A 25,242-nucleotide genomic window follows, 5' to 3' on the forward strand; every position below is an offset into this window, starting at 1 on the left:
TTAATTAATTGCTAAATGCACATGTTGCAGTAAATATATACGTCGGCAATATAGAGAAATACTGTTATACTTTCTTTTGTTGATGTATTATTTTTGCACAGCAGACCTATCATGTTCTTGTCTTGGAGCTAAACTTAAACCTTAACTTTCCTACCCCTTCTACTGTTACCCTTATATGGTGTGATAAAGAATAAAAATGAAATCTGTGGTCCTCACCCACATAAGTCTTTCTCCTTTCTCACCCATTTATCAACCTCTCTTCAGTTTTTTCTCTCTCTTCTTCATCGATCTTGTTTTTCTGTCTTTTCTTTAACATTAATTATGTCAACAAGCAAAGCTGAGGGAAAGAGAAGCTTGAAGGAGATGGAAGATGAGGAGGAAGAGGAAGACGAGGAAGACTGTGTTGGTGGATTAGGGTTTGGAGATGATGATAAAAAGAAGAAAAACAAGAAAGGATCTATTGGCAGTGGTTCAATGCCGCCAGTTTCTTGTCAGGCAGATAATTGCACTGCTGATATGACCGACGCCAAGCGATACCACAGACGCCATAAAGTGTGTGAGTTCCATGCCAAAGCTCCTCTCGTCGTCGTTGCTGGAATCCAGCAACGCTTTTGCCAGCAATGTAGCAGGTGAGAAACCCTAATTTTTCAAGTTTTTTTCTAATCTTGACTACGTCTGATTAATTCTATGCACTAAACAAGAAAATGTTTAATTCCAATTTTCTTAAGGTCCATTAGGTCATTTCTAATATTTGTGGAGAACCCTAAAATTTCTAGATCATTTCCACTTCTTATTTTTATTATTAACTTGAAAAATATTTTTTAGATTTCATATACAAGATGTGACGGGGGAGTCATTTTTTATTCAATGAAATTATTCAATTTAAACTTATTTTATATTTTTATTATGATAAATTTTTGGGTTATAAAAGAAAATATCGAATTCATTATTAATCGGATTTGTAATTGAAATCAATTTAAGTTTTAATTATTGAAATGTCTCTAATGAGGAGAAATTAGATAAAATAAACAATTATTAATCATAGAGTAAAATTACTTTTTATTTATTTTCAGTATAATTTTCTGCATCAATTATATACTCACTTGAAAAAGAAAAATTCAATAATTTAGAAGATGATTTTTTTTTTTTGCTAGGAAGATTAATTCACATCAATGATGTTAGGCAAGAATTTGATGAGTGATCAATGTCCTATTATACTGATCTTTGTCAATGTACCCATATAGATCTTTTCATGATGTTAGGTGATTAAGACTTCAATACATGATTAAAATTACTAGCTAGGTTTGCACATAGAAAATTACGATTTACAATATTCTTTTTCTTGAATAGAGGTTCTTAATCATAGCAAGGTAAATATATTTTTTTGGAGTGAAAACGATATTAAACAAAAAAACAAAAACCATTAATTTTGAAAAGCTACTTTTTCTGAGTGTAAACGTAAATTTATAATTAATATTGTCAAAACTCATAATATAATTCCTGGAAAAAAAAAGTACAAACAAATTCTACTAATCACTGAAACTGTGAAACCATTGTAAATGGTTAAAAATATAGTATGTATACATAAATACTAAAAAACATAAATTAATCAAACAATACACTGTTAATTCTTAAATAATTAATGTCCATAATACGATGTTTCAGTTTTATTATTTTAATTAATCAATAACCAAGTATAACATTTTTTTCCTTTCATTAAAAATTGTTAATGAAAATTATATTTATGGAAAAAAATGTGATCACGAAACGTTTAACATATAAATATTCGAATTATATATGTATATTGATTTATGAAATTTAAAAAAAAATATATATATATATTTTAGATTGAGAGGAATAATAAGATTGATTGAAGGGTAGCTAACCTTCACGAGGAGAGTACAACACTCACAATTCACGCATGACAAAACAGTAACCAAAAGATAGGGTTGTGAGCTGGAGAACACAACACCATCATGAATCATTCCAGAAGCATTAAAATGGTCACGCCATTAACCCCACTTGCATTTGTATCTTTTTTTTTTACCTCTCTGATTTGTTTTAATTTTTTTTTGGGAGAAACAAGTGAATATTCCTCTTTTTCTACTATTTTAACTATTAATAGAGTTCTTGTAATTCCAATTTAGAGCTTTGTAACCCTAGTGAACTGTGGAGGCAACATTTTTTTTTTTTTTTTTTTTTCTGTTGGCAATTGATGTACGTAGCCTTCCCTTACTTTTGCAGGAGGCTTTTACGATCTTTCAAGTCACGAATGGAATAAATTTACCACATTGCACCAAAGCTATCGTCTTTCCATTCGTTAGAATTAATTAAGTTTTTGATTTCTCAAAAAAGAATAAGTTTTTATGGATTGATAAAAGGGTGTTTTTCACCTTTAAATCCCATCAAGAATAAATCACATAACGTAATAATTCCTGATAGAAACCTGATCCATGATCAGTTACCGTTAATGGTCGATATTGTGTGCCTTGATGACGAGATTATTCTTAACTTTATGTAATTTCGTGAATACAGTATGCACTATTTCTCATTTTGGCTTAGAACATAAATTTAGTGTTTCAGGTCTCATGTCTCAACCCTTGGCTTATGATGAAATGTGAAGAAATGGAACAGAAAACTGTAGATGAACTGCAGCCCATTATACGTGCAAAATATATTATATTATACAAATTAGTTTGGGTTACTCATCAAATTATGATTGTCATTAATGTCCTAAATAGCATAATTATGTTGTTACTGTTATTAATTTTTGATGCCAGGTTTCATGGGTTGTCGGAGTTTGACGACAACAAAAGAAGTTGCAGGAGGCGTTTAGCAGGACACAATGAAAGGCGCAGAAAAAGCTCATCGTCGGAGTATCATGGAGAAACCTTCAATTGAGGATTTTAAATTATCACTCACTGCTCACTGCCGAATTGGAGAGGTATAGGCTTACGAACAAAAGAGGGAGAAAATTACATTTGTTTCCCAATAAAGTATGCCTCTTCCAACCATATTTAGAACGGTCATAGATCTAAATATGTTACATGCTGCTCTCTCTCTTCTGTCAACTTAACTATGTGTACAACTTTCACTTGCTCTTATTCAATAATCTCAGTGGTGGGTATTATTGCAAAATTGGTCTAATTTCTATTAAATTTACTTTACTCCGGTAGATTTCATATGCCATGTTAGACAAGTTGTCCAACATCAATATAATATTTGAAGCAAGAATGTTACAAATTTCCAGGCCCAGCACATAAACAAATGCCACTATCCTAGACTCCTTGCTGTTACAATAAAAATTATGTAGAGCATCCCACAGCCAATTTTTTTTGTGATTTCCAATCAGATTACAAGCTAGTTTAGCAAGTCCACCAACACTACAATGTTGAGGTAATCTGTGAGGATAACTAAGTAAATCGTCATGTCAGAGTATCCTTCCAGGAATAGGAATAATGTGCTGAAGCATTAATTTCATTTTGGAAAGACTTGGTCATTCCAAATCATATTTTGTTTAAAGCCGCCAAAGCTCACAGTTACTACAATACTTGGTCACGCCTGATCCCTAACATTTTCATGGCAAGCTCCCAAGTGACTATTGCAGCTGCATTAGCAGGAAATGCTCTTACTATCGTTGGACCCAAACCTGCATAGCATCCTTTAAGTCCAGCCCTCCTGTAAATCTAACAAAAAGGACTCCTTTAGCATCTTTACTCCCCTTTTAATCATCAGGATCTCTCAATGCTGGTGGTGGTTGTTATTCCAAAATTATGTAATAAAGAGAATATGGAGATCTTACCGAGTTCAGTACTTGAAACGGATTTCTGGTAGAGCTTTTATCTGGAGATGTTTGAATAATAGTTTTTGCAACATCCAGGGGCAAAACAGCAGACCAGAACTGGATAACATAAAATGAAATAACATAGCAAAAATGTCATAAGGAACTACATATAAATATATTAGTTCAGAAACATGCAAGGTTGCAAGAATACTTACAGCTACACCACCAAGGCCACCGCTCACAATTCCAACTCCCATGTCAATCAAGTTGTTGTTTTCAGAAACAGAAGATTTCAATTCTAAATGCATGTAGTAACGGACATGCTCATAAACACTAAAGAACACTGCATATCCCAAAGATTCTCTTAACAACATCGTAGATCCTCCTCGAAAAAGGCCTGAAACCTGAAAGGCTTTCCATCAGACCAAGACCGTGTTTAAGAATTAAGTAATCAATGGACAGAGGATCTTCTCACCCCTTCACTTTTAACTGTTTGAAGGGCACAATCAAGAGGACCACTGTATCTACTGAGCTTTGGAACCAAGGAACCAGTGCCTTGAACTTGCATCCTACACTGGAGAAACTTAATTTCATAAGAATGCTACAAAAGGAGAAAAAAATAACATGAGAGAAAATACAGCAATTTATCGACTCCGTAAGTAACTGACCTTTAATAGTTCAGATGGACATAATACAAAACTGATAAATTGCTCCACTATAAGCTGCAGAAGGAATTATCACTTGGGGGACGGGCATATCACTATGCACTCCTCCCTTCATATGCAACACAAGGGGGAAAAGGTCATATCCCAGAATGCAATAGACTCAATATGACTTTAAAAGATAATGTGTTTGCAACAATCTCCAGCAGAAATGATTCTGCTTATCAATGCAAATAAATAATGTAAACAGGCTAATACAATGTCTTCCTTACAGACCTGCAAGGATTGCTTTGTTTCAGAATAAATGCCAAAATGAAGCAAGCTCTCAAAAGCCATCCCAACGAAAGATGATGTTGCACCCCTATAAAGTCCTTTCACCTGTCAAAGACAATATCACTTGCTTATCCTTTGAACAAAAAATTCAGAGTGCCAAGAATCTTCACTCCATACAAATACCCTTGTAATGTCACTGCAACATGATACATCTAACATGATGAATTCATTTCATGGGTTTCATCTCTCTAACAACAATTCAAAAAAGAATTTTAAACAAGTTAATAAATAAGCAACCATGTCTCATTCTTGAAATCCGTAAGAACTCTGTGGCCTTAAATATGCTTAAATTGTTTGACATACGTATTTATTAAGCCATTGCATAAAAGTTATTACTTAATCAATATCCATTTCACATAATAAATTAACAATCAAGTTAATTTGTGGCTATCAAGAAAATGTTAAAGCATACTCCTTCGGTCTTTAGGATCCTAGCTGTGCAATGCAAACCATTCCTGTACTTAATCCCATGAGCTTCCGTGTTGTGTTTTTGCAGCTTTACCTATGAAATTGAAGAAACAAACAAAATAATCACATACAAAAAGAGAAATTTCAGCAAGCCATGTTCTTGAAGCCACTAAACTACGCAAATGGCAACAGAGAGATCCAAATAACAACCCTTTTCAAGTATTGACAGAACTACAAAATCTAGATGCGGAGATTAAAATTATATACCTTGACGGTATCGAAAGGATGACCGGTGATAACGGTGGCAACAGCGGCTGTTAAACCGGCTAATCACTCCTTGTAAGCGACAGTGTCCTCCATTTTCTATTTTGAGCCCCTAACAAGTTAGAATAATTAGAAGGCAAGCTGGGATGATTAGAGCGTAAGAAGGTAGTTTCCTTTTACAGGCAAAAAGCTTCCCACTCCCTTCCCATTTCCCGATGTGGGATTCTAAGCCACCTAAACCAACACACTACACAGGTGGGCTCATGAAGCCGCCAATGGGTGAATATCTTATATGTTTCTCATTCATTTCCGATAACTTACTAATTAGTCCTTTAGATTAATCATAATTACAAAGTCATACCTCTTGTTTAATAAATATACTAACTGGTCCTTAAAATTTAGTGTCGCGAATATATTTTAGTACTTTCTTCGAAAAAGTGTTATCTAGTGTTTAACTACTCTGCAATATTTGATTTTTTTTTTTTTAAATCATTTACAATTAATATAGCATTACTATTTAGTTTCTCACATTTAGTGTTGAATACATCACTTCACAACAAAAATAATAATAATTTTTTTTCTTAATGAAGTCGATTCTTCCATTCCCCTTTTAGAAAGCTTTTTTAGGTACTTACCATTTTCCTACCACGAAGATTATCATTTTATTTCAATGAAAAATAACAGAGACCCAAAATTGGAGGTTCTGGAAGTACACAACGGATATAACTGATTGTAAGGTATCATTGTACGAGACATCTGAATCTGTGTGGATACAAACTTGCAAGAACAACAAATAGAACATAGTGTTTTTTGTGTACAGAGTATTTTCTGGTTGTATTTAAGTTTAACAACTTCACTTGAGAATTCATCGATATAAGGTTTCACACTTGATTCGGCTTTCATGCTGATAATATTTTGTTCAATTGGCACAAGATTGGTCCATGGTCATAACTTACTAGGAAAACTCGCATTTGAAATGCTTTCCACCTTGCTTTGTTGAACTGAGCTCCTCAAAACTCTCTCTCTTTCAGCCATGAATTTAGCAAATTTGGAACCCTTTCCATGTTTACTATTATCTTCTGGCAGAATCGGCAGGATAGGGCTTGACTCGGGGGAGAGCCGCGGCATTAACGCCCACACTGAAGAAAGGTCTTCATTGGGTTGATCAAGATTCTGCAGAAGTGAAATATCCATCATATCTGTCCCAATGAAACCAAATTTATCAGATATTGTGAGTACAGAGCATGTACAATGTCTGGAAATACAAAGAACAGTTCAGTTAAACCACCTATTGCAAATTCAAAGATGGGCGCCAATAGTGCACAGGGAATGCTGAAATTCAGATGTGGTATAACTGTCCCTCCACCATGCCTTGAATTGCTGTATCAAACATACATCTCATTACATACAGAACTTCAATATGCAAGCACTCGAGAACTTAATTAGGAGAAAATGAACGCAAAAGCTTTTACAGAACACTTAAAAACCTTCGCATCACATCAATTGATAATGAAAATCAAAGTTAAACAATGAAACAAGTGAGATAAAACAGATTTGGATCCTTCCCCAATATATCAGAAAGGAAATAAGTCACTTAATGCTGTCAGGGAACATCAAAATGTTGCCTTGTATCCTATAGACATAAATACAGATCAAATCAAATCCACCTATCCCCCGCTTTGTATATTTTGTTTCCGAGAGGAGGAACACTTAATTGCTCCTCAAGTTGAATACTCATGGGACACGAGTGATGCAGGATAACTGACATTTGTGCATAACTTTACTAAATATACCTGGTAACAAGTCCAATCATATGACCTTGCGAATTAATGACAGCACCACCACTACCACCAGGGTGAACAACATCATTATTATTATTATTTTTTTTTCTGTTGGCAATTGATATACGTAGCCTTCCCTTACTTTTGCAAGAGGCTTTTACGATCTTTCAAGTCACGAATGGAATAAATTTACCACATTGCACCAAAGCTATCGTCTTTCCATTCGTTAGAATTAATAAGTTTTTGATTTCTCAAAAAAGAATTAAGTTTTTATGGATTGATAAAAGGGTGTTTTTCACTTTTAAATCCCATCAAGAATAAATCATATTACGTAATAATTCCTGATAGAAACCTGATCCATGATCAGTTACAGTTAATGGTCGATATTGTGTGCCTTGATGACGAGATTATTCTTAACTTTAAGTAATTTCGTGAATACTGTATGCACTATTTCTCATTTTGGCTTAGAACATAAATTTAGTGTTTCAGGTCTCAAGTCTCAACCCTTGGCTTATGATGAAATGTGAAGAAATGGAACAGAAAACTGTAGATGAACTGCAGCCCATTATACGTGCAAAATATATTATATTAAACAAATTAGTTTGGGTTACTCATCAAATTATGATTGTCATTAATGTCCTAAATAGCATAATTATGTTGTTACTGTTATTAATTTTTGATGCCAGGTTTCATGGGTTGTCGGAGTTTGACGACAACAAAAGAAGTTGCAGGAGGCGTTTAGCAGGACACAATGAAAGGCGCAGAAAAAGCTCATCGTCCGAGTATCATGGAGAAACCTTCAATTGAGGATTTTAAATTATCACTCACTACTCACTGCCAAATTGAAGAGGTATAGGCTTACGAACAAAAGAGGGAGAAAATTAAATTTGTTTCCCAATAAAGTATGCCTCCTCCAAGCATATTTAGAACGGTCATAGATCTAAATATGTCACATGCTGCTCTCTCTTCTGTCAACTTAACTATGTGTACAACTTTCACTTCCTCTTATTCAATAATCTCAGTGGTGGGTATTATTGTAAAATTGGTCTAATTTCTATTTGGTCTAATTTCATATGCCATGTTAGACAACTTGTCCAACATCAATATAATATTTGAAGCAAGAATGTTACAAACTTCCAGGCCCAGCACATAAACAAATGCCACTATCCTAGACTCCTTGCTGTTACAATAAAAATTATGTAGAGCATCCCACAGCCAATTTTTTTTGTGATTTCCAATCAGATTACAAGCTAGTTTAGCAAGTCCACCAACACTACAATGTTGAGGTAATCTGTGAGGATAACTAAGTAAATCGTCATGTCAGAGTATCCTTCCAGGAATAGGAATAATGTGCTGAAGCATTAATTTCATTTTGGAAAGACTTGGTCATTCCAAATCATATTTTGTTTAAAGCCGCCAAAGATCACAGTTACTACAATACTTGGTCACGCCTGATCCCTAACATTTTCATGGCAAGCTCCCAAGTGACTATTGCAGCTGCATTAGCAGGAAATGCTCTTACTATCGTTGGACCCAAACCTGCATAGCATCCTTTAAGTCCAGCCCTCCTGTAAATCTAACAAAAAGGACTCCTTTAGCATCTTTACGCCCCTTTTAATCATCAGGATCTCTCAATGCTGGTGGTGGTTGTTATTCCAAAATTATGTGATAAAGAGAATATGGACATCTTACCGAGTTCAGTACTTGAAACGGATTTCTGGTAGAGCTTTTATCTGGAGATGTTTGAATAATAGTTTTTGCAACATCCAGGGGCAAAACAGCAGACCAGAACTGGATAACATAAAATGAAATAACATAGCTAAAATGTCATAAGGAACTACATATAAATATATTAGTTCAGAAACATGCAAGGTTGCAAGAATACTTACAGCTACACCACCAAGGCCACCGCTCACAATTCCAACTCCCATGTCAATCAAGTTGTTGTTTTCAGAAACAGAAGATTTCAATTCTAAATGCATGTAGTAACGGACATGCTCATAAACACTAAAGAACACTGCATTTCCCAAAGATTCTCTTAACAACGTCGTAGATCCTCCTCGAAAAAGGCCTGAAACCTGAAAGGCTTTCCATCAGACCAAGACAGTGTTTAAGAATTAAGTAATCAATGGACAGAGGATCTTCTCACCCCTTCACTTTTAACTGTTTGAAGGGCACAATCAAGAGGACCACTGTATCTACTGAGCTTTGGAACCAAGGAACCAGTGCCTTGAACTTGCATCCTACACTGGAGAAACTTAATTTCATAAGAATGCTACAAAAGGAGAAAAAAATAACATGAGAGAAAATACAGCAATTTATCAACTCCGTAAGTAACTGACCTTTAATAGTTCAGATGGACATAATACAAAACTGATAATTGCTCCACTATAAGCTGCAGAAGGAATTATCACTTGGGGCACGGGCATATCACTATGCACTCCTTCCTTCATATGCAACACAAGGGGGAAAAGGTCATATCCCAGAATGCAATAGACTCAATATGACTTGAAAAGATAATGTGTTTACAACAATCTCCAGCAGAAATGATTCTGCTTGTCAATGCAAATAAATAATGTAAACAGGCTAATACAATTTCTTCCTTACAGACCTGCAAGGATTGCTTTGTTTGAGAATAAATGCCAAAAAGAAGTGAGCTCTCAAAAGCCATCCCAACGAAAGATGATGTTGCACCCCTATAAAGTCCTTTAACCTGTCAAAGACAATATCACTTGCTTATCCTCTGAACAAAAAATTCAGAGTGCCAAGAATCTTCACTCCATACAAATACCCTTGTAATGTCACTGCAACATGATACATCTAACATGATGAATTCATTTCATGGGTTTCATCTCTCTAACAACAATCCAAAAAAGAATTTTAAACAAGTTAATAAATAAGCAACAATGTCTCATTCTTGAAATCAGTAAGAACTCTGTGGCCTAAAATATGCTTAAATTGTTTGACATACATATTTATTAAGCCATTGCATAAAAGTTATTACTTAATCAATATCCATTTCACATAATAAATTAACAATGAAGTTAATTTGTGGCTATCAAGAAAATGTTAAAGCATACTCCTTCGGTCTTTATGATCCTAGCTGTGCAATGCAAACCATTCCTGTACTTAATCCCATGAGCTTCCGTGTTGTGTTTTTGAAGCTTTACCTATGAAATTGAAGAAACAAACAAAACAATCACACACAAAAAGAGAAATTTCAGCAAGCCATGTTCTTGAAGCCACTAAACTACGCAAATGGCAAACAGAGAGATCGAAATAACAACCCTTTTCAAGTATTTGCAGAACTACAAAATCTAGATGCGCAGATTAAAATTATATACCTTGACGGTATCGAAAGGATGACCGGTGATAACGGTGGCAACACCGGCTATTAAACCGGCTAAGTACTCCTTGTAAGCGACAGTGTCCTCCATTTTCTATGTTAAGCCCCTAAACCCCTAAAACTTAATCAGCAGTAGTAAATAAATAAACTTGTAATAGCAGAAGCACAGTGCCGGTGGTCGACTTTGTCACCAGCCACTATACTTGCTTTCTCTTCCTTCTGGTCTAAAATGGGTGCCAATCTATTGACCGAAGGATAGAGATTGAAGATGGAGAGTAGCGTGAAAATGAGATCAGGAGTCCTTCCCCAGTGCGATCGGGTCCAAAAAGGACAGGCTACACCTACACTACACAGGTGGGCTCATGAATCCGCCAATGGGTGAATATCTTACATGTTTCTCATTCTTTTCCGAGAACTTACTAATTAGTCCTTTAGATTAATCATAATTACAAATTCATACCTCGTGTTCAATAAATATACTAACTAGTCCTTAAAATTTAGTGTCGCGAAGTTATTTTAGTACTTTCTTCGAAAAAGTGTTATTTTAGTGTTTAACTACTCTGCAATATTTGATTTTTTTTTTAAATCATTTACAATTAATATAGCATTACTATTTAGTTTCTCACATTTAGTGTTGAAATACATCACTTAACAACAAAAAATAATAATTATTTTTTTTCTTAATGAAGTCAATTCTTCCATTCCCCTTTAGGAAGCTTTTTTATGTACTTACCATTTTCCTACCACGAAGATTATCATTTTATTTCAATGAAGAATAACAGAGACCCAAAATTCAGGTTCTGGAAGTACACAACGGATATAACTGATTGTAAGGTATCATTGTACAAGACATCTGAATCTGTGTGAATACAAACTTGCAAGAACAACAAATAAAACATAGTGTTTTTTGTGTACAGAGTATTTTCTGGTTGTATTTAAGTTTAACAACTTCACTTGAGAATTTATCGATATGATTCGGCTTTCATGCTGATAATATCTCGTTCAATTGGTACAAGATTGGTCCATGGTCATAACTTACTAGGAAAACTCGCATTTGAAATGCTTTCCACCTTGCTTTGTTGAACTGAGCTCCTCAAAACTCTCTCTCTTTCAGCCATGAATTTAGCAAATTTGGAACCCTTTCCATGTTTACTATTATCTTCTGGCAGAATAGGCAGGATAGGGCTTGGCTCGGGGGAGAGCCGCGGCATTAACGCCCACACTGAAGAAAGGTCTTCATTGGGTTGATCAAGATTCTGCAGAAGTGAAATATCCATCATATCTGTCTCAATGAAACCAAATTTATCAGATATTGTGAGTACAGAGCATGTACAATGTCTGGAAATACAAAGAACAGTTCAGTTAAACCACCTCTTGCAAATTCAAAGATGGGCGCCAATAGTGCACAGGGAATGCTGAAATTCAGATGTGGTATAACTGTCCCTCCACCATGCCTTGAATTGCTGTATCAAACATACATCTCATTACATACAGAACTTCAATATGCAAGCACTCGAGAACTTAATTAGGAGAAAATGAAAGCAAAAGCTTTTACAGAACACTTAAAAACCTTCACATCACATTCATTGATAATGAAAATCAAAGTTCAACAATGAAACAAGGGAGATAAAACAGATTTGGATCCTTCCCTAATATATCAGAAAGGAAATAAGTCACTTAATGCTGTCAAGGAACATCAAAATGTAGCCTTGTATCCTATAGACATAAATACAGATCAAATCAAATCCACCTATCCCCCGCTTTGTATATTTTGTTTCCGAGAGGAGAAACACTTAATTGCTCCTGAAGTTGAGTACTCATGGGACACGACTGATGCAGGATAACTGACATTTGTGCATAACTTTACTAAATATACCTGGTAACAAGTCCAATCATATGACCTTTCGAATTAATGACAGCACCACCACTACCACCAGGGTGAACAGCAGCTGTTGTTTCAAGCATTGCAGGAATACTTGAATGTCCTCCTTGATTGTATTGATAATACGGAGGAGCTTTCGCTTTAACTATTTTTGCTACCACTCCAGAGCAAACAGAAGGGGAAAAGCCTGCAAGTTTCAAAGTGCACCAAATGAGTCTAGAGGAAAGGATGAAGTAAATAAACAGATGTACAGAGAATATTCAAGAGGTACCAGCTATTAGCATATTTATTCAAAAAAATAAGTAAAATACTTAACAGAGGATGCATATGAACATCAAATCAGACAATATAAATCATCTGAAAAACCTCCATAGAACCACATAGGCCAGAACAAATTTACAGGTAAAGCATCTGATTCAGAAAGTTCCAAAAGTTCGGATTGAAAGATAAAAGCCTTAGACAAAGCAAGACTAAACTTCAGGAACTGCAACTAACCCAAAATCACCTATTTAATGTCCAATGCAGTCTCAAAATCTTAGTTAATGATGCGTCAATAGCAAAAGAGCTTCTCAGAATGAAAGAAACTAGCAGATACTTAAAGGAACACTTAGATGTTCTGTATAGGTACTAATCACCAATAAACTTCTCTAAATAGGAATCTAGAATGAACCACGGAAAAAGGAATCATATCAATTCTGATACTAAAAAGTTGAAAGTTTAATTCCTGAAACAAAAACTCTAAACAGAATGAACCAACTTGAGTAAGGTGTTATGCATATGGATTATATCCCAACGTCATTCAGAAATCTAAACAGGTGAGATAACAAAGTCTGTTACCGCATTTAGGTCCAAATAGTCCATGTCCAATGACGTATGCCTTTGATCCCAAAACTGGGCACACCATATCCACCTTGATAGGGCAAAGCTGATCTGGAACATATTCAAGCTGCAGTAGGGCAACATCCAAAGGCCCCTTACTAACGTAGACTACTTTGGCATCACTCCAAATCCAAGGATTTACATGATCCAAGCGAACACGTATATTTCTATAGCCTTGGTAAGACAAACTCAATTGGTATCCCTTGCTCTTATCAATCATAGAGGAATTCTTGATCTTTATTGCTTCCGTTGTCAACCTGTCACTTTTCTGGTAGCTATCAACATTACTATGCCCAGGAAACACAGATTCTTCAGGCAGGAGGAAGAGGTCCTCTGAATTGACTCCATTCCTTCCTCCATTTACAGTTGTTTTCCCAAATCTCCATGGTTCTAACAGGTGAGCATTTGTGAGTATCAGGCCCCGATCATTCAGCAGAACCCCAGATGCCCATACACCTTCATCAATTGTAATAAGACAAACAGAAGCCGTCACCTTTTCAAGAGAGAGCAGAGAACGGCAATAAGAATTAAGAGGCTTGTATTCATAACATAAGGGTCCATCTGGCTCATGACTGTATGCATTCCCTACAGCATTTAAGTTTTCCTCATTAAAATGGGTCCCTTTTTCTGCATTTTGAGGCTCCTTCAGCAGCAAGTCACTGCAAGCAGTTGCAATGGTTTCCCACGGAATCACCAGCTGTTACCCAAGGCTAGAACTTTTGCATGATCCATTAACTATCAGATAGTTTAAACAATCTAAAACGAGAATGTGTTCCAATTACCTGAATTTCAGCACTACTACTCTTTTGCCTCAAAGGTCTAATCAAAATGCCAATGAGATGTGCAAGTTCTCCAAAAATTGGGCCCCCTTCCATTCCTGGTAGATTTAGTGCCAACAATAGAGTCAGATTTAAGTAGCATCAAAGTGCCCACTCATAATGTATGAGACACATTGCCACACCTGGAAGACACTGAATGTCAGCCATCAGCAATGAAATATTTGATGATCTAGCTGGATAGCAATTGGCAATCGATCCCACTGACAAGCTGGTTCAGGTAAGAAGGATAACATAAAAAATGCATTTTTATGTTAGGTGCAACACTGTAAGACGTCATAAAAAATCCTAACAAAAACATGAACATTAGAAAGCCAATGATAAAAGAATAAAGAATACCTGTTAAAGAAATGCACAGGCGACAGGATGCCAAAAGGAGAACCCACAGCTAAAAGAAAATCCCCTCTTCTGTTTGACGGTGATATTGCAATGTTTGGTAGATCCTGAATAACAATAACAATAACTATATTATATAGTAAAAGTCTGCAAATGATATGAAACCGCGCAAATCGTATAGATGATCTAATTACTGACAGCATATACTATGAAGAAAGAATTTTAAGAATGGAAAGCAAAAACAATGATGGTACCTTCAAACCTAAGAAAGTTCCAAGAATAGCAATTCTAGTAGTTGCATTGCTCATAAGGCTTGGATTGCCAGATTCCTCCACTGGTAAGTGCCCCTGCCCCTCCATGAAAGATGTATTACGACCTTCAGTCTGAATGCGGATCACATCATCAATGTTTATCCCATGTATGATAACCGTTATTTATGCAAGATTCAATGAAAAAAAATGCTTCTGAAGCAATTTCTGTAAACTGTCCTTTAGCAAACCGCGGTATGGATGTTTCTTCCCTCTCTTTCCAGGTAACTAGTTAGCACAAACCTAATTGCCTACAATAGCCACAGGGCTTAATTTCATTCATGATCACTAGACTTTCACCAAATTAAAAATGAAAACAGTAATAATAGAAATAAGAACTTGAGCCTTACTAACCTGTGTCTGACCAGCATCCATAAAAGTTCGAGGACCATTATCATAGGAGGCCAAAGACCAACCGGTCTCCCATCCATTACCTACTAAGCCTGAAGAGGATTCAATAAGTGATTGGAGAGCATGGGAAGATACAGGAACATCGACCTTCACATTGAATTTGTTAATCAATAAACATAGGATGTCTAATCATTCATTTTTTGTTTTTCATAAATGATGAAGTTGATAATCAGAATCAACATTCAACGAGAAACGTAGACTTCTCAGTATCATCAAATAACTGTACCAAGTTAAGAACAAAAAGACACTTTACAACATGGCCAGTTCACCATAAAATGTAATTTCATCCCAAAACATATATAGAACACGCCAATTCAATTCAATGTCCATGAACAGCTAGAATTGTCATGAGCTATCACATTGATGAATCCCACAAAACCATGAGGCTCAACTTGAGTTCCAGAACTACATAAAAAAGAATATCGAACAGTTGCAATTTTAAGATAAGTAGCATACCATGAACCTACTTGAGCAAAAGGTTACTACATCTTTCTAAAAAACCCAACAAGTCAGACATTAAGCATAGCAATTATATCAAATTATCAATGGAATTTTTGTTTTATTCAACCCTAGAGTAATACAATTACAATTAAGAAATACAACTAGAATTGCTTCTTAGGCTTCTTTGACCTTCAAATAAAACATATCAATTCAAGCATTTACCAATCTTAGAAGTTGAGCAGTGAACCAACTAGAAGCTCCTTTATCCAAGCTTCCCTCAGCATGTCTTTCTACCCCCAACTTTTCCTGAAAACCAACAGACCTAAGATATCATAATATTCAAGCGTACAAAACGTCCTCCGCAACCAACCATTTCAATTAAATAAACAAAAACATAGTAGAATCTTATACCTCTATCATAATATCAATCTGAGCACCAGGAATCATCTCGGGCTGGCCCTGTAACAAATAATAAGCAACAAAGTGACATCAAGAACCCCACTAACAACAAAAGCAATCCAATTCTGCATTTCATGTTATTGAAATTTGAACCTGAGAAATGTTCTCCCTCTGGTTTGGTGACAGAAAAGACTCAACAACAGAAGCAACGGTCAAAACCAGCACCAGACCATGACCCTCCTTGCTATTACTGACCAAAACTTGCTTTGCCAAGTCAGCATGGTAAAGGGTATCAGGCAATAGCATCCCAGAAGCTGAAAGTGTTGTATTGCCAGAACTTCACAACCAGAAAAAAAAAAAAAAAAAAAAATTAGGCAAAGATAATTTGAAGAAAAAGATCCCCAGAAATCTCATCCCACTTCAAATTTGGAACAACTGTTCACTTACTTGTATTGATGAAAAGCATGTTTTCGCATCTTCAGCCCCTTTGGGTCCTAAGAAGTTGCATGAAAACAGTAAGCCACATGAACAAAGACATGTATTGTATACGTTCAGATAGAGAAACACTTACCGGGCCGTGGACTCTGACCATTACAGCAAAGTTACGAGCAAAATCAACGGTTTCGCGTAAATCCATGAGGAATGAGAAAAAGCCGAGGAAAGCTTGATGATTTTGAAACTAAGATTTTGGTTCTGGATAGAATCGAATCATATCGTAATACTAAAACTGCCACTGTCATGCTTTTCCATTCAGTGTCGCGGACACGATAACGGTGACCTCAAATTTTGTGTTCTCGAGGCAACCGCGACTGGAGACTACGACGTCGTTTTGAACTTTTATCTGGCCACCAAACCAAATGACGGCCGTTTCATTTATACCCCTTAAACATTTCTTCTGCCCTTATTGGGCTGGAGTGCCTTTTAATGGGCTCTTATTGTAATTTACAATATAATTAATTATAATCTCTCTTTTTTTTTTTTTTTTTCCCGAAGATCCGTAGATATAAAATTAATTTGTTTTGAGACTTGTGGTCGTTCCTCCAATGAGTATTTTTTTTCATTTCTAACTTTATAAAGACAGTCCAGAATAATTTATGTTTAGATATTTTGAAAATTAATTATTGATGCATATATAGCAATAATATAGAGTTTTTATATTGTAGCAGCCCGCCTATGGTTGCAAAATGGGCATGCAATGCAAAACCTGCCGTTCGGGTAAATGAATTTAGAAATGCACTCTTGCTTTCACTTTCTTTGTCATATAAATTTATTTCTTCAAAGTAAATTGCCCAATTTTCCTGAAGAAAATAATAAAATTAAATAAGTCCATTAAAAATTCCACCAAAGCAAGTATATGGTAAAATATCACATAATCAAGAGCTTGAGATTAATTATCATGACAGAGCTCTATTTTCTATATTAAAAAAAAAATAACTAAGGACATTTAATAATAATTCCTAATGTTTCAAGTTTTTCTTTTTAAAGATCTGCCAAATTTGAAGTTTGGTTAGTAAATTTAACACTTTAATAAGTAACATAGTGCAAGTTTTACTCAATTATGTTTGTTTTAATTAAATTTTGTTATTTTAGCTAAGTAATCTATATATTTTTATACCTTCAATAAATATATATATATATATATATATATATATATATATATATATATATTCATGATGACTGGGATGATCATATATAAAATTAATTTGCTAATAATAAAATTAAACTATTTACAACTTCACATATATTTTTTTTAGTCAAAATATACTCTTACACTTCCGAATTCATCAAGTTTTATCCGTTAAACCTTGAATTTTTATCTATACATATTGAATCCTTTAATTTTTACTTTAGTTAATATTAAATCCTTATTGAACTAAGGTCAATGAAATCCACTTTTTCCAATTAAAAAAAATAATATAATGAAAATGAAAAAATTATGCGTTTTCAGAACGTTATTATTGTTTTGTTTCATCTATATTTTAATTTTTAAACGGGAATTAGGATTTTCCCACATCACATTATTTTTCAACTATAATTTTCATTTTTAGTAATTTCGATTTTTATTTGCTCTTAGTTAAATAAGATTTAATTTTAATTCACTTCAAAAAAATACTAAGATTATATATATATATATAATCAAATACACATACATACATGGATATACATACATGTATAAATACAGCAGAGTCCGGTAAATACCACGAGAGACACAGCCTCTACTCGTCCGCCTTTCTTTATAATCTATTTCTCTCTCCGAAAAAACGCAGCAGGAAGGTCAAGCTATATTCGACCACCTTCAATCTCTGTTCCTCTCGCTTACGCCTTTCTTGTTGGTGACTTTCCCTCTTGAATTGACAACAACCAACATTAAACTTTTATCAGCAGCATTTGAATTCCTTCCGTGGTTGGGTTTTTTTTAATAGAAAGCAGAAAATGCCAGCCCAGAAACGTCCCTATGACACCCACCAACAAGACGATGATCTTCTGCTGCAAGACCTCCCCAACAACCGCCATGAACAGCAGCAGCAGCCGCTTCCTGATGATGATGATAATGATGGCGGTGCTGATGGTACGTGTATAACTAAAAAAATTTTCAACGAGAAAGAGAAACTCAAAACTCAAAGTTTGTGCATTTAGTTTTGGAATTTGATTATCGTTTAGTTTAAAGTATTATCCTTGAGGTTCTTTTGCTATTATTTCACAGAATCTGATCGAAGCCCATCTTCGAGTAATGAAGAAGAGAAAGAAGAGTACGTATTGTTTATTTGTTACTGTTGTTTTGGTTTGACATTCTCTTCTTCTTCCTTTCTGGATCGCCACGTCTTATTGATTGTAGTGGTGCTGTTTGATGCGCGAACGCTGGGATTTTCATTTAGGATCTGCATGCTTTGTTTGTTAGCTGCTTTTTTACTCGTCGCATTTTACGAGAACATTGGGTGATAAGCTCGTATGTGTTTATGGAGCATTGGCTTTTCTTGCTGTAGCTAGCGTCGATTTTCAACTTTTGTTTCCCGAGTGGCTCTGGTTGCTTTCACCATGTTTATTGCTGGGTTGCGTTCCATTGTCTTCAAATTATGGGGAGTGGAGCTCAGGAGTCGTGGTAATTTTTGCTCGAATTAGTGTGTGCATGAGAGTTGGTTTTTCCTGTTACGATGTGTGGTCGGTTTGTTTGTGCTTGTGAAATTTGTATCTGGATGATGTGTAAGGTTATTAATTTGCTTGTTACTCTACTTTCGAATGACAAGTGTGAGTTTATCTGAGTTAAACCCCTCGTTTATCAATTTAGCTTAAATGTTGGTTTCGCGCTGTAACTGGCAGCTTCATAATTATAGATTAGCTGTCAGATTACTGGCCAGCTTAGGTGATGCAAAGTGTTCTCAAATTTTGTTCCCTTCTATATATGTTATCGAGGAGGGTCAAGGAGTCACTGTGCTTTTGTTTCTATTTACGAATTTCACCCATTTAATTTTGCTTTTTGTATGTTGTTAATTTCCATCAGAATGATGATCTGGCCTCTTTCATATGTGACAATATGTTCTTTCCGCCCTTTTTTTTTTTTTTTTTTTTGGGAGTAGACAAAGTATTGTATCGCCTGTGTTGCAAGAATTGGGATTAAAAAATACATTCATGATTCCAAGCACAATATTTTGTTTTCTTTTTCTGGTAATATTACAAACCTTTTGAATTTAAACATCTGTTTGAAAATTTTGATTGCACTATGCTGTACATAGTAATCTGATTCTTTTTCAGATTGCAGAATTTAGTGGTTTGGAATTTGACAAATTGCAGCATCTGAATCTGTGGTCTTTGATTGTGTCTATATGCTAGTGCATTTCCCTTCGAAACTGAGGTTTATTTGCTGCCAAGATGCTATTGCAAGGCTTCATACGACTCATGGCTGTTCAGTATTTGACATAAATTTGATGTCATGCTGTAAACCCCATCCTCACCCCCTTTTTTTTCCTTGTTTTCTTTTGGGTTTGGATATCGGTATATATGTTCTGTAGTTAATTTGACAGAGTGGAATTTCAGGTCCTACTCAGTCTATTGGATTCTTTTATCTAAACCACCGTGTTAGTTTACTGATGCATCATTTCCTGAATACTTCGAATATGGAGAAAGTAAATTTTAAGCTTTTTAGGGAAGGTTGCTAAAATATTTCGAGTATATTCCATAAGGGCATATTTTGGCTTTAAGTTCTTGACAAAAACTCGTGATAGGGTCAAATTGGCTTCTAGAAATAATTTCCAGTTTCCTTTTCTTTGAAAAGAGATATTCCTTCTTTTCTTATGTCTTTCAAGACGCTTAAAAATCTAGGTTTGATCATAATGAATTCTCAAAATGCATTCAGATGACTGATTTAGTCAAACTTTTAGGGTACCATTTTCCTCTTGAATCTTGATAAAATTCTTCAACCTGCATTATACTACATTGCAGTTAAACTCCTGTATTCACGTGAACATAATTTTTTTTAAGCAAAAAATGCAGAACTTTAGAAATGCACCTTTGAAATTTTATGATCGGCCTTTGATTATACGTAATTAAGAAGGATGCGCTATGTCTCTGAGCATTCTGCATATCACATTGACAATATTTGTCAGTTCAAATATCAGTGGCCAAGTTTTCCTTTTCCTTTGATGTTCACTGTATCTCTTCTTTTCTAATTTTTGTGCTTGGAATGCATTAATAATGTTACCAACATATGGTTCGTGCATATTCTTATTTGATTTTTCTCATAATTTTCATGTCACATAATGCTACAGATTATGCATTCAATTATTGTTTGGATCTATGGGCTTGTGTATTTATATGCAGTAAAATTATGTTTACTATGACTTCAATCACATGAAAAGTTTCCCATTTTATTTTGAGAACAGATGCATATAAAATGTGAAGGGAAGGTTAAAAGCCAATCTAGCCATAAGAATTGGTCCTGAACAGTGTATATGATGGCTGCTGACATTGTTTCTGTGTTGCTTTGTTGCAGATATGTTGTAGTGAAGCTGTCCGAAATACGCAAGGAAGTACAGTGTCCAATCTGTCTAGGTATGGGTTTTAGCTGCTTGTATTAACTTTCAGACACCTAGGAAGTTTACATGAAAGATTTCTGCTGTTACAGTTAATCTTTATCTTGATAAATATGCATTATTATAGTAGTCAGCAAACTCACATGTGCAGAAGTTTAGTTTTTCTTTATCATTATTTGTTATTTTAGAGTGTCATTTAACACTTGTATGCCTATTGGGAAAACATAAATGGTTTGTGGATCAAAGTGCTGGATTGCAATTTATCATACCATCATTTTGAGCTCATTATTTTGCATGAGTTTGTGCAAAAAAAATACTTGCTTTCAGTTTGCCGCACCCCCTATAGGCTGCAACACAATGCATGAATGCATGATATGTTAGAAACTGCACAGTTTATCTGTTTTTATCATTTGGATGCATTTTTTCGAGGCCTAAGGATCAGAGAGCCTTTGGATAAACATCACTATCTTCAGTCAGTATGTTCCTCTATAATGCTGAATGGCTACCTGCTTTTGTCAAATGCTCTTCTAGGATACACTGTATTCAGTTTCACTTTACCTCGTTTCTTTTATTTCAGTGTGTACTTATCATGCTAGCATTCTAAACATGTATCAGCAACATTATTGCAGATTTCCTGCCATTTTTTTTCATGGTGAAGTACTGTTGGGTGGAGTAGACTTACATATTCTTTTTGAAAATGAATTGCAAAGAAGTTCTAATATTGTCTGGTAGCTAAGAGTATGGTTTTGGATAATTTTGACTAACATACTCATATATTCATTAATTGTCATAAAAAACTGTTATATATTTTCTTGATATTTTAATTAATGATATATACATTATATACGTGAGTGCAAGTTATACATGCTGACAAAAAGGAATTTTTTTTTGTATAAATATATATATAATGTAATTTTTAGACGAATATTTGATTAAGGTGTAAAACAGTTAAGGTTTGGTTAGCCAATGGTTATCAATGGTTGGCAACTGTCAATTGTTTTGATGGGGAACTCACAGCTTTTGTTAATTTGAGAAAAATTACTCTGTCAAGGACATGAAGCATCCACTGCCAAATGAAGTTAATTCAGAGATTGAATGGAGTTGAATAATGGATTTACCTAGATCTTGCTCAGTCTGGAAAATCATGCTTTAAGAGTTCTGATTCCCTGGTTTACCTAATATTGTCCACCATGATTTCCCCTTAAATTATGATATAATTGGTTAAACATCTACTTCATCTGTATAGTTTGCCTGAACTATGTTAATATCTCAACAAATTTAGTGATATTTATCTGAAATACATGATGAAATCTCAGAAAAAATATCCTAGTTTTAAATAAGCAATTTTTGGGTTTTAAATTCATCTTTCCTTTTCCTGTTACACTGGGATTTTGATTAAGATTGTTTGCACTCGTGTTGGCATTATGATGTATGATTGTGTGTTATCTTTTACTTCATCTAGTTACCGCTACTTAATCCATACTAACTAAAATTTGAGGTCCGCATGGTATATCACTGTAGTCTCAAATCTACAGGCTGCAGCTTAGTAAATGAACATCCCTTTGCAGTAAATATAACATTGTTTGTTCATTTAGAGTTATGATCTAAATACAAGTCCAGAGCTTATAACTCTTCCCTTTCTTCACATGTATGCATAAGTATCAAACTTATAGGTAGAACGGAAAAAGTTACCAATTTAACCCTTTCTATGTCTAGGGATCATTCGAAAAACCAGGACAGTAATGGAATGCCTGCATCGCTTCTGCAGGGAATGCATAGACAAATCTATGCGGCTTGGGTAACTCTTCAACCTTTCTCCAGTTTCTTTCCTCCTGAACCTATTAAAGTGCATGTTTCCTTTTATTTCTTTCCTGACATCTCTTTAAAACATGGATGCTGGAAATGTATGCTGACTGAATTCACTATAGGAACAATGAGTGCCCTGCTTGCCGCACCCATTGCGCCAGTCGTCGTTCTTTGAGAGATGACCCAAATTATGATGCATTAATTGCTGTGTTGTATCCTGATATTGACAAATATGAGAAAGAGGTATACTTTTACTTCAATGTTAAAATGGGATCTGAGATTCTATTCTGTATCAGAAATTGGAGAAATATTAAAATTGAATATCTGCTCCAGGAATTAGCATTTCATGAGGAGGAGAAGGCACGCAATAAGCAGGTGAGTTGTTGAAATTGATAGCAAGTCATCTGGAATCCAGACATGTATTCATTTATTTGCAGGTCCATGTTAAATTCGGTTATTCAACCAAAGAAAGCAATAAAAGAAAAGACCAAAGACTAAATATGTCTTTATTTGTATGTGGATCCATGAGTTTTACTTTCCTTTATGCCAGTTAGTTGAAGACTACTTCTAGATAAGGCTTTTAGGGGTAAAATAACATATGACCACCAATTTTACCATATATTCTTAGGTCTCGCTGGTGATTACTTTGCAGCAAACTTGTGCAGAATTCTCCTCTATTACGACCTTCTTCAATGATTTAATCTTTGGATGTTTTGGACAGATCCAAGCTTCTATTGCCCAGACTTTTCGCCGACAAGCAGAAGCTCTTGGCAGGAAAAGGACAACAGCTAGAAACACAGTACATACATTTGCAAGGAGAACACCAGGCCGTTGCCGAGATCCCAACTCAAGAGGAAGGAGAAATCATCGAACAGCTGATATTCAAGGGTCTGATGACAATGGAGATGCAAATTGTGATGGAAGCAAAGATTCATCGTCTGCTGAGGAGCACAGTGTAGAAGTTAAATCAAAAAGATATAAGAGATGGGGAGGTGGTCGGTCCAAAGCTGCTAATGCAGATGGCGGTGGAGATGAAAATGACTCAGAATTGAATAGGGAATCCATGGGATCCTGTGCTGGGCTTGTTGGCCCCTCAGAAAGGCTTGCCTGGGGCAAAGGTGGTATGCGGAGTCACACAAGATATGGCAGTGCAAATGCTGGCAACGGAAAGAATGCCCGAAACAGTCGTATCTCTAAGTTAGCAGAGTATCTTCGAAACTTGGAGGAAACTGATAATGAGGTAAAGCAGATTTATTGCTGGTGATCATGTTCTGAGATCATTATTTTTCTGGAGCACTATTTTCTCTTCCTGTCCTCCTTAAATGCTCCAAAAATGATTGATTCGCTTCCTTATAATTTCAGAAGGATATCCACCTCATGCTTGTTTCTTTTGATGATCAAAGAATACCCAGTTTGCAGCGGCCATATCTTCGCTGCAAGCCAACTTTTTCAGTCAAACAGCTATCTCAGGTAATTCTTTTTCCACCGCACAACGTGTTTTCCTATCAATGATGCTTCATTTGCATTTTGATAACTTCAGTTTTTTATTCTCACTGTAATGCAGTATGTTGCTCTCCAAACTGCTCTGCAAGTAGATGAAGTTGAAATATATCTGGTGAAAGAGTTAAATTCAAAGCTTAATACTTCATCCTCAACAAATGTATCAGTTTCTAAGCCTAGTGTAATTGATCCATGCAAAGACAAGTTGCAAGTTTTAGAAGAGCAAGAAACTCTGGCAGGGCTTAGAACGTATAATTCCACTCAAGGGCATCTGGTGAGTTTGTGTTATCTCAGCCTTAATAGATGAACTTGCTGACAAGGATATACCAATCCTATACTATAGTAATCTTTTCTACTTGTGTTATTTCAGCTTTTGGCGTATCAGAAAAAGCTTTAGAAGTAAAATGGTGACAAGGTTGCCTCCAAGCTTGTCATAGAAACCATCTTGTTTTTACAGAATGAACGTATATATATATTCACGTACCCAATCAAGTTTTATTTTTACATGAGCATCAAATGTTCAAATATCCACACTGTCAGATACATGGCAGAAATTGTGTTTTTTTTTTTTTTTTTTTTTTTTTTTTTTAGGTTATGACATGTGAGGCTTCAAGTTTGTTCAGTGTAAATTTTGTCAAGTTGTCTATTAAACTATGCAATACAGTGCTTGTGATTATTTCAGATGTTGCCATTTAATAAAAATGGTTAAGAGGTGATTAATATTATCAATGAATTGATTGATAGTCTGAAGCCGTTGCCCTAAGGGTAGCGTGGTAGACTCTACTTCTGCTTTGACTCTAAACCAAACTAATGTTTCATCACCTTGGAACTGCGTCAAT

The 25,242-nt window shown here is 35.1% G+C and overlaps 4 protein-coding genes and 1 pseudogene across 9 annotated transcripts; 2 read left to right on the forward strand and 3 right to left on the reverse strand.

Annotated features, from left to right (window-relative positions):
• The first annotated feature begins 133 nt into the window (after window positions 1-133).
• SPL3 (squamosa promoter binding protein-like 3) lies at window positions 134-3,138 on the forward strand. 2 transcript variants are annotated; one of them, XM_012236245.4, is made up of 2 exons: window positions 134-629; window positions 2,245-2,301. In XM_012236245.4, the coding sequence occupies exons 1-2, from the start codon at window positions 322-324 to the stop codon at window positions 2,279-2,281; spliced, it is 345 nt and encodes a 114-aa protein (XP_012091635.2). In that variant the 5' UTR covers window positions 134-321; the 3' UTR covers window positions 2,282-2,301. The 2 variants fall into 2 exon arrangements, with proteins under 2 accessions (XP_012091635.2, XP_012091636.1); XM_012236246.4 differs by lacking the exon at window positions 2,245-2,301 and adding an exon at window positions 2,781-3,138 and having other exon boundaries at window positions 179-629.
• A 39-nt stretch (window positions 3,139-3,177) lies between these two features.
• On the reverse strand, window positions 3,178-5,701 carry LOC105649565 (mitochondrial arginine transporter BAC1-like; annotated as a pseudogene). The gene is made up of 8 exons (XR_016318862.1): window positions 5,455-5,701; window positions 5,192-5,281; window positions 4,723-4,824; window positions 4,453-4,558; window positions 4,260-4,358; window positions 4,000-4,188; window positions 3,803-3,901; window positions 3,178-3,686 (listed from the first exon to the last, which is right to left on the reverse strand). The product of XR_016318862.1 is annotated as a mitochondrial arginine transporter BAC1-like (transcript).
• Window positions 5,702-8,299: 2,598 nt separating this feature from the next.
• LOC105649566 (mitochondrial arginine transporter BAC1) lies at window positions 8,300-10,945 on the reverse strand. Of its 3 annotated transcripts, none has more exons than XM_089715848.1 (8): window positions 10,577-10,945; window positions 10,313-10,402; window positions 9,844-9,945; window positions 9,575-9,679; window positions 9,382-9,480; window positions 9,122-9,310; window positions 8,925-9,023; window positions 8,300-8,800 (listed from the first exon to the last, which is right to left on the reverse strand). In XM_089715848.1, the coding sequence occupies exons 1-8, from the start codon at window positions 10,667-10,669 to the stop codon at window positions 8,786-8,788; spliced, it is 792 nt and encodes a 263-aa protein (XP_089571974.1). In that variant the 5' UTR covers window positions 10,670-10,945; the 3' UTR covers window positions 8,300-8,785. The 3 variants fall into 3 exon arrangements, with proteins under 3 accessions (XP_089571974.1, XP_089571972.1, XP_089571973.1); XM_089715846.1 differs by having other exon boundaries at window positions 8,300-8,808; window positions 10,577-10,943; XM_089715847.1 differs by lacking the exon at window positions 10,313-10,402 and having other exon boundaries at window positions 8,300-8,808; window positions 10,577-10,944.
• A 368-nt stretch (window positions 10,946-11,313) lies between these two features.
• DEG15 (protease-like protein) lies at window positions 11,314-16,905 on the reverse strand. 2 transcript variants are annotated; one of them, XM_089716538.1, is made up of 14 exons: window positions 16,642-16,903; window positions 16,518-16,564; window positions 16,224-16,407; window positions 16,083-16,130; window positions 15,894-15,977; window positions 15,174-15,317; window positions 14,766-14,894; window positions 14,515-14,618; window positions 14,301-14,386; window positions 14,122-14,216; window positions 13,298-14,036; window positions 12,455-12,647; window positions 11,950-12,041; window positions 11,314-11,860 (listed from the first exon to the last, which is right to left on the reverse strand). In XM_089716538.1, the coding sequence occupies exons 1-14, from the start codon at window positions 16,705-16,707 to the stop codon at window positions 11,607-11,609; spliced, it is 2,265 nt and encodes a 754-aa protein (XP_089572664.1). In that variant the 5' UTR covers window positions 16,708-16,903; the 3' UTR covers window positions 11,314-11,606. The 2 variants fall into 2 exon arrangements, with proteins under 2 accessions (XP_089572664.1, XP_089572665.1); XM_089716539.1 differs by having other exon boundaries at window positions 11,745-11,834; window positions 16,642-16,905.
• Window positions 16,906-18,285: 1,380 nt separating this feature from the next.
• On the forward strand, window positions 18,286-25,132 carry LOC105649568 (E3 ubiquitin-protein ligase). Its single transcript, XM_012236252.4, has 10 exons — window positions 18,286-18,639; window positions 18,775-18,820; window positions 21,058-21,116; window positions 22,814-22,895; window positions 23,026-23,146; window positions 23,237-23,278; window positions 23,625-24,143; window positions 24,266-24,373; window positions 24,468-24,677; window positions 24,774-25,132. The coding sequence occupies exons 1-10, from the start codon at window positions 18,504-18,506 to the stop codon at window positions 24,798-24,800; spliced, it is 1,350 nt and encodes a 449-aa protein (XP_012091642.1). The 5' UTR covers window positions 18,286-18,503; the 3' UTR covers window positions 24,801-25,132.
• The last annotated feature ends 110 nt before the right edge of the window (window positions 25,133-25,242 follow it).

The sequence above is a fragment of the Jatropha curcas genome, chromosome 11, assembly GCF_041381405.1.
Source record: "Jatropha curcas cultivar XTBG-Jc1 chromosome 11, XTBG_Jcur_1.0, whole genome shotgun sequence".
NCBI lineage: Eukaryota > Viridiplantae > Streptophyta > Magnoliopsida > Malpighiales > Euphorbiaceae > Jatropha > Jatropha curcas.